Below are 15,679 nucleotides of genomic sequence, written 5' to 3'. Positions count from 1 at the left end.
AATACATTTCCTTATATCCCGGTTAGAAAGTACGGATATCTGGACAATGTCATAGATAGATCAAAATGAAACAGAAAACCTGTCTTAATGAGAATTATCGAGTGGACAACTTGGCAAATGACCTGATCAAGAAAGCAAGATAATCATTGTTTCCGGTGAATGGGGCTGGCTTCTCGCCAAGACTTGTCGGCCAAATGAAGACAATGTAATTAGTTTCTCGCTCAACTTGTACCTGGCCTAATTGTTTTCTTGAGAACTTTGATAGCTGCCGGTAAGAAGTGGCTGGAAATTATTCACGCTAATGATTGTCAGTCAGAATCGTAAAGCCTGGCCCCAAGACTCTGCTTCCAATATGCCTTTGAGATTTTATTAATCCCTGAAGGATCTGTAGTGTCGGGACTATTTTTACACGTCCTTGACACGAGTAGCTAATATATTTGTAAGAGAAGTCCCCCGAAGGTCATGTAGTTATGGATTTATTCATTTCTTAGTTAGAACTAGCTCTAGAATACAAGTGTTTTGTTGTTTTTATTGTAAATTTATTTTTTTGTGGTAGAAAATATCCCCAACTTCGCCGTTATCTATAACTTCATTTTATTTTTTAAAAATACTTTGCCCAACATTTTTCTATCAATTTTATACTTTAAATACTGAAGAAAATATGAATGGGCCTAATAGTTCCTCTACAATAAAAAAACAACAACGTCATTTGACCCACTACTATTAGGCCTGGCCTATATGTGAACTGGTCTACCATGCTAACAAAATGTTGTAAGAGGTGTGACGTGCCTTTATAGTTTATAGCCATACAAAGTTGGAGAGCCTTTTAAAAGGCATAACATTTCCAAACTGTATTTATTGAAACACAAACTTTATGGCTACAAAGCCTACAACTCTTGTCTGGTTTATACACATTGTTAATCCGACACCCATCCTCAGATCAAGTTGAAACTTTGCACAATTAATTGTTGTACCTAACAAATCAGGAATCCATTTTAAAAAATTAAACAATTAGTTAATTAATTATTGGTAATTGTTTTTTAAGGTATCTAAAAAGGGAAATAAATACTACTTATGGAGAGTTGTGACTGTACGGTATATGTGTAGTTATTTACCTTATTACGTTTAGTAAAAGTTTTTTCTACCAGTTTCCCTTCTCGGATCAAGTTGAAATAGTGATGTCATAGTGATGAGTCAATAAAAAAAAAGTCAATAAGTTAATCAATTAGTGCTAAATAAAAACAATTATGAGGAGGCCGAACTCGAGACCAATACAACGCACAGTTGCACCCCGACAAACAAACTTTATTGTAACAAACTTAAACTTCATCATTCATTTTACAGCGAGGTTCCTGTCATCCTGTTGGCAAAGACAGAACCATGACTTAACAAAGCATCTTAGAAATCGTATTCCAGACAACGACCTACTCTACCACCCAAGACAATCGCTTTATCATACTATCTATGTTCGTGTATTTTATTACTGCAAATTATGTAAGCCGGCATCTTTTTTTGCCTTCAGTTAAAAATTCAAAACCAAACAATGAGGAGATGACCGTGTTTCAGATTTATTATCATACTTTCTGAATGAAATCTTTGAAAATAGATAACATCAAATTTTTAAGTCATTGGTGACCATGACGTTGTACTATGAAAGGTCTTTCTACACAAACTTTGAAATCTCGGTCTCTACCTCTGTCCAAAGCAAGCTAGTCTGATGAAAGATAACACCAAAGGACAGAAAGATAAGGTAAAAATCGATACTTATAATTGAGCTAGAAATTCACAAGTGTTGGACGTGGGTGACGAGTGGGGGCTATACAGGAAGATTTGTGTTGGCGTCCGTCGTATTTTCTGTTTCTTTTGTATTGTCAGGCCAAAACTGATAGCTTAAAAAAAAGTTCTTTTTAAAATAAAAAAAATAAAGACATTTACAGAAAATTTAGCGTCGTTACTAAAATGTTACGGTTCGTCCAGCTTTCCCTTTCTCACTTTCTGTAGCTAAACTATTAACATTGCAGGGCCGGAGTTACAACAGTGTACAGCCATAAAGGGGAATTCCACTTTTCAAACATAACAAGGTTACGAAGACAGATTGTGTAGAAACACAAACTCAAAATCCACATTCGAAGTGGTCTGCTCAGGCAGGTAAAAAGGCAGAGTTCATAATTTTCATAAAGACTATCAGAAACTATGCACTAAAAACTCTCACCAACTACAACCCTATGTCCGTGTGACCTAGAAATAGGATAGGTCATAAGACCAGTGACCTGTACTGTACTGGCAAGTTATTCCATTGGTACTTTGTGGTCCCAATTATATTATCTAGGCTAATAACTATAGCCTCTAGATGTATAAAACTACCGAGACAAACAAATGATAATTCTGAGATTTCAGTTGCAACAAAAAAAAAAGGAGTTTATTTACAATCAAAAGAAAATGACAATAATGAAACAAAGCAAAGTAGCAAGACAGTTTCCGGTCAATGTAATGAAAGGACCACCATCGTAGACGCACAATAATGTCTTATGCCAAAAAAACAAAAAGATGGTTTACAATGATATCATACATGCATTAACAATGAACTGACGTCATTCATGAGACACACTACTGTCTCGTATCTAAACAAAAGATGTCTTTCAAAAAAAAAACATACAGAAGAGGATAAGAAACTAAGTATACCTATACCATTTACATAAATCAAATTAGTACTAACAAATCGATAAAGTCTACTTAGCTCATTATCGAAATACTCTTCCCACAACAGTGGCACACTCCTCTTGAGTAACACAACAATAGTACAACACAAGTATTAGTTAAACATTATATAGATTTAGTTCAAACTACACTGGTCAGTTGAAAGGCTCAAGAGAGAGTGGCAATTGTAAAAAGTTGACAGGGACTTAAATCAAGTAATAAAGGGGACTGACTCTAATAAAAAAAATAAAGGTAGCCACCCTTAATGTCCCTCTTGTCACACTCCGTCAGAAACTATGCACTACAAACTCTCACCAACTACATCCATATCTCCGTCAGAAACTATGCACTACAAACTTTCACCAACTACAAGCCTATCTACGTCAGAAACTATGCACTACAAACTCTCACCAACTACAACCCTACCTACGTCAGAAACTATGCACTACAAACTCTCAACAACTACAAGCCTACCTCCTTCAGAAATTATGCACTACAAACTCTCACCAACTACAAGCCTATCTACGTCAGAAACTATGCACTACAAACTCTCAACAACTACAAGCCTATCTACGTCAGAAACTATGCACTACAAACTCTCACCAACTACAAGCCTACCTCCGTCAGAAATTATGCACTACAAACTCTCACCAACTACAAGCCTATCTACGTCAGAAACTATACACTACAAACTCTCACCAACTACAAGCCTACCTCCGTCAGAAATTATGCACTACAAACTCTCACCAACTACAACCCTATCTACGTCAGAAACTATACACTACAAACTCTCACCAACTACAAGCCTATCTACGTCAGAAACTATGCACTACAAACTCTCACCAACTACAAGCCTATCTACGTCAGAAACTATGCACTACAAACTCTCACCAACTACAAGCCTATCTACGTCAGAAACTATCCACTACAAACTCTCACCAACTACAAGCCTACTTTTGTCAGAAATTATGCACTACAACCTCTACCAACTACAAGCCTATCTACGTCAGAAACTATGCACTACAAACTCTCACCAACTACAAGCCTATCTACGTCAGAAACTATGCACTACAAACTCTCACCAACTACAAGCCTATCTACGTCAGAAACTATGCACTACAAACTCGCACCAACTACAACCCTATCTACGAGGATACAAAAAGAAGAGAAATGCTCCTGTCGACAGTGTTACCGATACTGTTGTAGTTTTAGTTTGGTAGTTTGCACCTCACTAGCAGAGTGGTTAGTATGACTGTTTGAGGAGGAGTGATCCATGAGTATAAATTCAGGTCTTCTCCTGCTTTTTTTTTCTTTAAATGCTTTATCCAATGACTTACATCCACCCAGATCTCCCTCCCCCCCCCCCCCAACTGGTCCAGAAAGTGATAGGGTCATAGCGTACCAAGAAAGCTAAAAGCATGAAATAGCGCCCTAAACAAAATTGGTAAAAATATTTTTAATTGCACAGATTTATTGTTTTTTTGGTCTAGATCTATTACAAACTGAATGACGTGACTGATCCTAACTAATTAATACAATTACACCTCGTGTAAGCTTTTTTTTTTTTTTTTTGTTTTTTTAAGTATTTTTTTCTTTTCTTGTTATTACATTGAATGTCTCTTGGACTATAGAATTAGTTTGTCAATTACTAAATCTATAAATTAATGTTTACAACCAACAGTGTCTAGATCCATGAAGTATTCAAATGAAAATCACAACTAACAATAACTACTCTAACAAACGTGGGTTGCATGTTATCTCATCTAATAGATTACATCAATCCCTTCTGTCTCTGTTGTGGCTATCAACACTGGCCTTTGTTTTGTTTTTTATAGCTAGTGGATATCTGACTGAAACAGTTAGTCCTATATCGTGATATTGAGTTGCATCTTGTTTAGTGGATATCTGACTGAAACAGTTAGTCCTATATCGTGATATTGAGTTGCATCTTGTTTAGTGGACATCTGACTGAAACAGTTAGTCCTATATCGTGATATTGAGTTGCATCTTGTTTAGTGGATATCTTTCAATAATTTCACGTCACGGCAGAAAGAAATAATGAAAATGCCCGTTCGGCGGATGACGTGTCAAACTAGAACGCCGCTGGGGACGGCGCGTCATGGCCGCAAAATCAGCCCACGTCTTGAAGGTGAAGTTGTCCCCTCTCCACCGCATGGCGAGGACATGACCAGAGCTTGGACTTTGGCTTCATTTCTCGCTATTTTATTCGTTTTATTTCAACGGTAGAAAAAAATGTGTTTCTTTGATTAACTCTGAACATTCACCCTCCTCTTTCTCTCACTCTTCTCTGTCTCTCTCTCTCTCTCTCTCTCTTTAATACAATTCTTCTTCTCTCTCTCCTTCTGTCTGTCTTTTTTCTTCTTCTTCTCTCTCTATCTCTCTGTCTCCTTCTATCACTAAAATGATGTATATCAACACCCGAGTGAGAAATCAAATTAGCAGACATTGTTGCTATCGCCCTGCTTGAGGTCAGCTACTGGATACTTTGTTATGCATGTAACCACAGATTGACCAAACGCGATGTGGCGAGCTGCGGACAAAGGAAAATATTCGATTTTACATCTCTTGAATCTGGAAGCTACTTGTATTCAATATAGGCGAGTATTATCCGTAGTATTAACGAGTAATAGATGTTATTATTATTATTTTATTATTATTATTTTTATTAATATTATTATTATTTACAAAGGGAGAATACAGTGAATAACATCTCTAAATATTCTACCTTGTTTCCTCAGCGTTATCATAGATTTAAAGAGTGACAAATTTTATATCTCTAAGATCCTATGATATTAAAACGACTCGCTTTGGAGATTTAAATAGTAAATTAGGATTAATATAAGTTTTATTGTTCCGATGATATTGACATGAGTAATTTTGTTTTTAGATTTATTTGGTTAATATTTTTCATTTTAATTATCTTCAATTTATTCATTTGTCGAAAGGCTCATTCAAATATAACTTGTAATAACCAATAGTGGCACTATACTATAAGAAACACCCGACGGTCTCACATGTAGGAATCTTTATTATGGAGAAGAGGCCGGAGACAAATGTTTTTGTATCTAACATTCATTAATTTCTAAGACAAAAACAATCGCTTAAGGAGGTGATGTGTCTTTTTGTAACAAGTATTTTTCATGTTTTTCTTGTTTCAACGTATTCGAACGTGATTCGTTTCTACGTCTATAAAACATCTTGACGTAGAGCCCACTTATGCAATACATGCTTTCGTCACATTCATTTAAGAGCTAAATATAGAAGCTCTAGATGACCTGCTCACATACAGTACATTCCTGCTTCACAATGTGGAAATATTGATTATTTAAATTGTTTTGACCGGAACCATTTTTTAAGCTTGTTAAATACATTCTAAATACATCATTCTATCAATTATACTGGACATTTGCAAGGAGTATGGACATTTGTCTAAGATTTAAACACAGTGTCATTATCCAGCTTTCCATCCCTATTTAAGATTTAAATTTCTATATAGCTGAGACACTATGGTGGTAAAATGTGCCGATGATATATATATATAAATATAAATACATATATATTTATATATATAGTCATGCTATATACAGTTCTATACCCAGTTCTAAGATTGAAACAAAATGTTTTAACAATGTAGAAGTTTTGCAAATCATCTTGGCTCTCGCATTACATTTTAGGTTCCAAATCTTCAAATCACATTTTTTTTTGTTCCGTTGCTTGAATGTAAAACTTTTGAATGACAAAGATTGCAATGAGATAACAAGACCTAAGTGGAGGCTATTTTTAGACACTTCATCTTTGGTCGCTTCCACTGGCTGCCAGGAAAGAAGCGGTGTTTAATGACTTGGAATAAAAAAAAATGGAAATTTGATGGCTGAATATATATTCGCTGAGAATAGCATTCCACAATATCAAAATAATAAAACTGAAAATTGTTAATTCCAGTTTGGCTCAGGTTTCAATTTTTTTTTTTTTAGAGAACGACTTTTTATTCTGTGCGATTTATGGCCGGCTACCGGAGATTTTGACACCATTAAATGTAATAAATTCATACCATGTATTTGTCTCTTACGTAACTGCCTACTGTTTTATTTCTGTTACCATTTGTGAACACTTTAGTGTCTTGGTTATCCTCATCAGTCAAATGTGAATATTCGTTTGTTATGAATCTCACTGCTCTATTTTGTGTCTGTTCCAGTTTCTTAATGTCTTCTTGAGTTGAGGGGTCCTAAACAGAGGAGGCATGTTCTATTATTTCTTGTAATCAATCCACATGCTTTGTTTTCGGTAGTTTCATCTAGTTGGCTTATCAGTTTAGTAGAAGATCACTGACTGCTGGTAAACAACGAAACCGCTGTAGGCGTACTATATCTTAACTAATAAAACTTGAAATAATTTGAATAACTTCCTTGTGAACAATACTAAATATAACTTTTATTACACTATAGCAAAACCAACTTGTGATCAAGTGAAATAAATGTATTTTTTTACAAAATCTAACTCACTACAATAACAAAACCTTTCAGTCTCATGTTCTGAAGTCGTCTGTCCCAACCTAGACCAAATGACGGCAATGCCACCTATGTTGCATCATTCACAACTATAGCTAACCTCTTCCCACCGTCACCATAGAAACACACACACACACTCCGTGACAATCACTAATGGCTGCTGGTGTATCCATCATTTCTAGAAATATTCCTTGTCAGGTTCTTGTGGTCTTGTATTTACCAAACTGTCAGGTTCTTGTGTTCTTGTATTTACCAAACTATTATTATATATTTCAAATGTGAATATTTATTAATATTAAATATTATTTCAATTTGTGTTATTGTTATTATTTTCTGAACTTATAATATTTTGGCTCAAGTTCAGTCTGACAAGCACATCATACACATATAGTTGTAGATAAACTAATTAACTAAGTGTATGATGTTAAATAACAATAAAATTTATTCTAGTTATATATTTACAAATGACTGATCCATGATGAATGATAATAATAGTATGAAATATCAATATGTAATAATGTGTAATATAAAATGATCCAGTTAGTCTCTTTAGAACATTCAAATAATTATGAAATACATAATATATTACCTTAACTATAATAGGTAGTTCAATGGTTCAATCTCAAAACAACAACTGGAAATATATGTAGATCTAGCCTCTAGATCAGGTACTGTTCACTGACAACAATTCCAAAATAGAAGTTCATAGATTACACTATAACATCAGGTCTGACCACTGCAACCCGCAGTCTGGAATCTTGAACCTCACACTCATGTAAAAACCAACTTGCACACCAGACGACCAACTGAGAGGAAAACCTCAGTCCTGTAGACTGTAGACCTAAAGTTGTACTCTTAATATAGAACTGAGACTGGATAAACAAGTCTTGACACTGAGACTTGACACAGAGTCTAACACATAGACTTGACACCAAGCTAAGATCACTACTTAGACTTGTTGCTAAAACTTGAAATAGAGTCTTGAACTGAGACTACGACCAAAACTTAGACTTGACGCTAAAACACTATAGAAGATAAAAGAAAGGATTCTTCTAATCATCTAGATCTAGTCTAATTATAGACTTACAAATACAAACGAATTCAAATAGAAAAACTATATAATGAAAAATAAAACTCACCCTAAACAGGGGTCAAGATAATCCAACAAGAAAATGTCCAAGGCAAATGCTAAGGCTATCCAAGAACAAAAAACCAATGAGAAATTCAAGAGCTCTCAAGACACGTCTATCTGTACCAACGTACAAAACAATGGAGAGACTGTACTAGACGATAAATGACGCAAATCACACACACCTAACTTTACGTCACTAGAAGTTGTGACAAGCAACAAAAGTCCCTTAGTCTACAAAGAAAAAAATTAATAGTGTAATGACGTCATCAATATAGTGATATAAATAATTCTACTATACAGTTACATAGATAACTGCGACATTCCTCATATCTGTGTATCTGCTTCTTGTGGCCATTAACTGTGTGGCCCTGTTTGTATTTTAAAGGTTTTTCTGGTTTCATAAGCCTTCCAGTTAGACGTTTGGTGAAGACGTTCAAGTCGACATAGTCTACAGCCTGTCCTGCTTCCAGTGCAAAATCCTTCATGTAGTCTTTTTTTTTTATGGACTTGGTCGCTCCGTGTGTCACTACATTGTCTTCTTGTGTCTTTGGTCGCTCTGTGTGTCACTACATTGTCTTCTTGTGCCTTGCTTTGGTCACTCTGGTTTTGGCATTGCTGAAAATGGATTTCTTGTTTTTTTTTCTCCCTAATCTTAATCGGCAGTGATCTACTGTTTGTGTGCCTATTTCACATCTCCTAAAGTTTACTTAAAGTTTACTAAATTTATATTGTAAATGGTCAATATTTCCTTTAGCTCAGTGTTATATACATACTATCCATATAGCAGGTCACGCGATAATATGAACAATTACTTATTAATTGTTGTTCTAGATTTTGTTCAACTTATATGCATACTAAATAGATTTTTTCTCTTTAAAAAAAATATTTTATTTTCGTATAACTGTAGTAGCTAGTTGACAGAACTTACATAACTTAGCAATACAAATGTATGCAAAGAAATCTTTTGTCAAAAAATCAAAAACCGTTTGCATAAATGTGCAATGCCTGGCCCTACCGAAGAACCTCCAGTGTTTGTTACTATTAATAGTGAATAGTTATACAAGTGGTGTATTTTTATGAAAAAACTGCTTGCATAAGTGATTTAAAAAATTAGATTTTTCGCTTTTAGAAAAGCAAAAAGTAGCCGTTGCATCAGAACTTTGAATGGACTAAAATATTATGATGTTGGATTTTCACTATCTTTTCTAGTTTACGAGATCTAAGCGGGACTGACGGACGGGCGGACAGATGGACAGACATTTCACACAAAACTAATAGCTTCTTTTCCCCATTCGGGGGCCGCTAAAAATCCTTAACAATAAACGTTTCATATAAATGTATTGTACTGCATTTATTTGAATCTAGACACTTCTTTACTTTCATTTCATATTATTGACTAATGAGAAACAAAAAAAAAACAAACACAGCAGTATAATTAGCAAGACATGGAAGGCCATACTATCAAAATTTACTCTTTTTTTTCCCCATCTGTCTGTCTGCTTGAAACATTAATTAACTTGACATGTTGGAGGAAAGATGCTTTTAGCTTTTTACTGGCTTCCTTTCTTGCACGTAGCTGTCACAGAGAAAGAATCGGAGAGAAAATGAGAGAAAGAGAGAGAGAGAGAGAGAGAGGGGAATGTTTGTGAAAAGCAGTCATTTTAATTGTTCTTGTTAAAATGTTCAAATTTCTCTTTAAGTATAAGGCCTGTTTGGTCTACACATGGCCATCCCACTCTCAATGGTATGCTATATCTGTAAATGTGTAGGATTGTGTACACTTATGGCACATTCCATACAGACTTTGAATCAGGGCCAGATTAATGTGATTCGGAACCCTGGGCAGGATTTTTATGAAGACTCTCCAGTCTTTTAAAGACTAAAATTAGAAAGTATTTAATTTCTAATGCGACTATGAGATAGTACTTGTACATTAATCTCATATTTTATGAAGTTTGAACATTTCTTTTAGCTATTGGCTTATACCATGTGCTTCCAAAGTAATATGTTTCTCTAGTCATATCAACACATACAAGGCTTCAAGCAGATTAGTGTGTTGTAGTGTGTGTGTATATATATATTGATATGGGGGAAGAGGCATAGTGAGGGGGTGGAAGATGCCTCAGGGTGGCGCAACACGCAGCCTTTTTTTCTATGTGATGTTCATGGAAAACGGATAGGGGGCGCCAATAAAGTGCCTTGCCCCAGGGCCGGTCCTACAGATTGCGGGGCCCTATACGAAACGGATTGCGCGGGGCCTTTTCTGGGTTGTGATCAGGATAATAAGTGAAAATAAAGATTTTGTATTAGAAAATAAATTCGTCTTTGCATTTTATTCATACTTGTACATGTACTAAGTACAAAATCACTGTCAAATTAGCTTTACGAGCCATCAACAGCCGATAGTAGTTATTCAAAAAAAGCTGATAAACATTCAGATCTGCCTTTTAGATTTACTATCGACTAGCAAAATATCGCTTTTGTTTTATTTTTTTAAGAGGCCGAGATAGATTTAGATCTATATTTGTATGCCAGTGACTATTAAAGTAAATTAAAAATTTGAACTTCTTGTTTTGGTTATAATTCGCCTTATTATTACATTTTTATTAAATGAAAGCTGACAATGCCGTTTTTTTTTTAAATTGGCGTTTTCCTAATTGAATGACACCCCGAAATGACAGAAGCTTTTAATATTTTTCAGGAGATTTTTATGACTTTTTCGTATATTTTACAATTAAAATGGTTTATTTTAATAATTTACACCTAGAATTCGCGCGGGGCCTATTAAATTGCGGGGCCCACTGCGGCCGCAATGGTTACAATGGCCTAAGACGGCCCTGCCTTGCCCCGGGCGCACGTTTGCTCACTACGCCTCTGTATGGGGGCTATTCATTTAAAACCACATAATTTGGATCTTAATAGTGAGATTTATAATTGCTGTGCATGTCTTATTGTATCTTCCATTGTAGTTCCTAAGTTCATGTTTATCATTACCATCCTTGCACAATATGAGATCCATTGGTGCCATATCATAAGTCCTCTTAATAATTAGTTTTTAGTTTTATTAAATGTGCATTGGATGGATAATTCAATCTTACTTACAGAATCTTTGGTTTAGTAGTGAAATTGTGAGACAGCATTGGAAATATTGAATTCTAATAATTTGAAACAAATGTAAAGTTGGAAAACAAATCTCCCTAACCTTCTTTAAACCATTCGATTTATGTTTGTAGACAAAATAATGCAAAAAAAAAAATAAAAAAAAAATGATATTTTAAATTGCTTCCCTTGTCCATGTCCCTTCTCTTTCATTTCCACCTTTTGCCCATCTGTTCCATGAATAACAATCCACGATAACTCGCGAGTGACCGACACATCTTTCATTCTCTCTTCTTTCCCTTTGTTATCGATCCGACAAATGAGCGTTAGTGAGCTTTATATATAGAGTGCTCTGCCCTTACGAAAGAAAAGGCGCGACTAAATTGGCCAGAGGCTCTGCTTCCATCATTACCGCCATAATACCCGCCAAAATACCGCTATTATAACCTAGCGTTTACCCAGCCATGTTGTCATGGATACTAAGTAGAAGCCTCGTGACATTGTCGTATCATTTTAAAATGATTTTTTTTATAGCTTTCACTTTTTGTTCAAGATTTTACACAATCTCAACGGATTAGACAACAGGTTCAAAAATGGGAACTTAAATTTTTTGCTAGTTTTAAGTATTTTTTTAAAATTTGGCCTGGTCAAGATGGTGCCAAATTTCTGGTTTAGTCCAAAAAGAAAAAAATTCAAGCAGAGGCGTCTCTTTTTGCTTTCACACAGTGCGGTAAAAGCAAACGGGCTCGACCCACCCCCACCCCCACATTCAATCACACAATACCCCCCCCCCCCAAAGAATAATTTTCTTAAAAAAATATTCTTATTATTTAACGAAACTAATGTCAATTTTTTTTAAAATTAGTTCGGCTTTTGAAAAAATGAAAATGAGAATCTATTTTACTAGGCCTATATCAACTCACTCTGTTTGTCTGTCTGTCTGTTTGTCTGGTAAAAAGTTTGTACACGTTATTTCTCTCACATTCAATCTTTGATTAAGCTCAAATTGTTCACAATTATTTCTTTTACCTGACAAAACAAGAATCAATTTTTAAAAAATCATTAATTTGTTAATTAACTATTTGTAATTAATTAATTTGTTTGATATCGAACAAGGGAAAGAAATTGTATTTGACTGATGTGGAGGAAGAAATCTAATAAGTCCCCTTTATACTTTTTAGAGTGAAAAAGGTTGCCGCTAAAAGTTTGAAAATAACTATAAAACCTTCTATTTTCATAAGCATTTCGCTGGCACAGTGATATATAGCTTGAGGCTTGGCCTGAGGCCTATTGTTTGAATTCAGGTCGATCAACTTTAAAAAAAATAATGCATTGAAAAAGCGATCACGGTAACATGAACGCAGATACATCTTTCTTTCTCCCCCGCCCCTCCCAACTGGTCCAGACAAGTGATAAGATCATATCGTATTGAGAAAGCTAAAAGCATGAAATTGTGCTAAACAAAAACAATTGTTAAAAATATTTCTTATCGCACAGATTTAGTCTTGTTAGTCAAGATCTAATACAAATTCAATTACATATCTGATCTAAACTAATTGATACAACTACCCTTTGTTTCTTCTGTAAAGTATTGTTAGCGGCCCCCGAAAGGGGAAAAGACGCTATTAGTTTTGTGCTAAATGTCTGTCCGTCCGTCCCGTTTAGATCTCGTAAACTAGAAAAGATATTGAAAATCCGACATCACAATATTTTAGACCATTCAACGTTCTGATGCAACGGCTACTTTTTTTTTCTGAAAGCGAAAAATCTAATTTTTATAATCAGTTATGCAAGCAGTTTTTTAAAGAGAAAAAGCTAATTAGTATGCATTATAAGTTAGTCCTAGATTAAAACGAATAGTAATTGTCACCGCGTTATTTTATATATTATGAATGTGGCTGTGGTTATCAATGTAGGCGTGGTGGTGACATTGGGTTCAAGTTACAAATCACAGAATAATGAAATGACGCTGGGTGTAGCAGACACAATAAGTTTAATATAACACCACATAGTGAATACACCATACAACTCGACCCAGGAATGGTCAGTATTAATCCAACAGTAATATACGAATATCACAACTTAGTACTTATTCTATAACCAACTACTTTAAACATCTAACTCTACTGCTTATATATTAAGTGACTCAATACAAGTGCTTGCTACAAGATCTCTATGTGGACTGACTGCCTTTAACTCTCTGGTTCACCTAAGGTCAAAAGTGTTCACCTTAGTGCCACATGGGTTGTGAATTAAAGTTACTTCCCTTAAATATTCACTTGATGCTTGACTTGTCCAAAAAGTTCCGGTGATGCCCCACATAAAATATGTCCACAGTACAGTTCATAAGTAATCCACTTGCTAAATCCACAGCACAACGGTACAGTTCATAAGTAATTCACTTGCTAAATCCACAGCACAATGGTACAGTTCATAAGTAATCCACTTGTTAAATCCACATTACAACGGTACAGTTCATAAGTAATCCACTTGTTAAATTCACAGTACAATGTTAAATGATACGGTACTCAAGTTCTTGAACAATAATAATCCAATAAATACTTCATATGTTTGACAGCTAATCCATTAAACAATTCATATAGTTGACAAGTAATCCAATAAATAATTCATGTGCTTGATAGGTAATCCACTGTTTCGTACAGTTGCTGAAACAAATATAAATAACTAAAATGACCATAAGTAGTGACGACAAGAGAGGTCTGAAAGTAAGAGCGCTCTCTTATTAAATGTGCTGTTAGACAGCGACAATATGAGTGTGTCATTAGAATTATGACGAGCACTCGACGTAGATGATCTTGAATATGTCAGCTACTTCGACTGACCATATATCAGCTGTCTTTAAACGATGACTTGAATAACTTGTAGTACTAGATTTTCACCCACACCGGTTGTAGTATCACGGTTGTCTAGTTTCACCCACACAGGCTGTAGTATCCAGGTTGTCTCCGCATATCATGTTTGATCTCTTTCGCTTAGGATGTTAAAGTAACTTTGAACAATGCTGTGCTCCTAAAGCTATCTCAACTGGTGTAAAAGTACAACCACATAAATCAGGCTTCCAGATAAATGACACTTAGGACAGTAGTCAACTGGAAAAGTTGAAAATACAGCTCACACAGGAACAGTTCAAATTGTTCAGTTCATCACAGATGAAAAAAAATAGCTCGCTAACGGTAACTGTGTCATGGCAGGTCAATATGACATGTAGTAGTAGATCTAGATACCAAGTGTGTAGTCAAAAAATTTAATAAATTCTGGATTAGTTGCAATTCATGTAAAGTTCAATCTTGAAGTACAAGTTAAAATAGTAGGCACAGTTAACTTTCAATTTCAGCTCTGTTTTTTTGTTAGTAGTGTTAGACTAGCTGAAGATAATAATAATGTCACTCTTGGATCACGTGAATCTCACTTGGCTTCCGAACCGGGGGTCCCGGGTTCGAATCCTGGTGAAGACGGATTTTCAACTTCGGAATCCTTGGGCACCCCTGAGTCCACCCAGCTCTAATGGGTACCTGACATTAGTTGGGGAAAAGTAAAGGCGGTTGGTCGTTGTGATGGCTACATGACACCCTCGTTAACCGTAGGCCACAAAAACAGATGAACTTTACATCATCTGCCCTATAGACCACAAGGTCTAAAAGGGGAGCTAGTTAGGCCAGGTTCACATCTAACTTTGCATTCACTTGCACCTATTCTTTAATCTGCTGGACCGTTGGGGCAATACACAAGATCTGTCAACCTTCTTTCTCCATTCTTATCTCTCATTTGTCTTTGATATAGTTTCATTTGGATGTTCTTTCTGAAAATATTGAAGACTGCCTGGGTGGACCACTTCAAGGGCAGATTATGAGTTTGTGTTTCCACACAAACTGTCTTTGTAACCTTGTTTATATATTTTTTTAAGCTTTGGTGTTACTCTTTGTGCGAATCCCACCACTCACATGCCACGCAACTCTGCTGTTCTCAGAAAATAGAATATCGAGTATACTTAACCTGGCCTCTAGATCTAGTTTGCTATCATATTGCTGCTAAAGTTATTAGTTTTCTTCAATTTTTAGCGGCCCCCGTAAGGGGAAAAAGCCGCTATTAGGTTTGTGCAAAATGTCCGTCTGTCCGTCTGTCCGTCTGTCCGTCTGTCCGTCTGTCCGTCTGTCCGTCTGTCACACTCAGATCTCGAAAACTAGAAGAGATATGAAAAATA

General features: G+C 35.5%; 1 protein-coding gene across 1 annotated transcript in view; it reads left to right on the top strand.

Moving 5' to 3' along the window:
• The first annotated feature begins 1,637 nt into the window (after nt 1-1,637).
• LOC129926315 (uncharacterized) overlaps nt 1,638-15,679 on the top strand; it is a 30,330-nt gene continuing 16,288 nt past the window's right edge. The window contains exons 1-2 of the mRNA XM_056029631.1: nt 1,638-1,657; nt 2,989-3,798. Coding sequence (XP_055885606.1) covers nt 1,638-1,657; nt 2,989-3,798 — 830 coding nt within the window. The remainder of the gene's footprint in view (nt 1,658-2,988; nt 3,799-15,679) is intronic.

The sequence above is a fragment of the Biomphalaria glabrata genome, chromosome 5 (assembly GCF_947242115.1).
Source record: "Biomphalaria glabrata chromosome 5, xgBioGlab47.1, whole genome shotgun sequence".
NCBI classification, from domain to species: Eukaryota; Metazoa; Mollusca; class Gastropoda; family Planorbidae; genus Biomphalaria; species Biomphalaria glabrata.
This window is presented reverse-complemented; position numbering and strand designations above follow the sequence as displayed.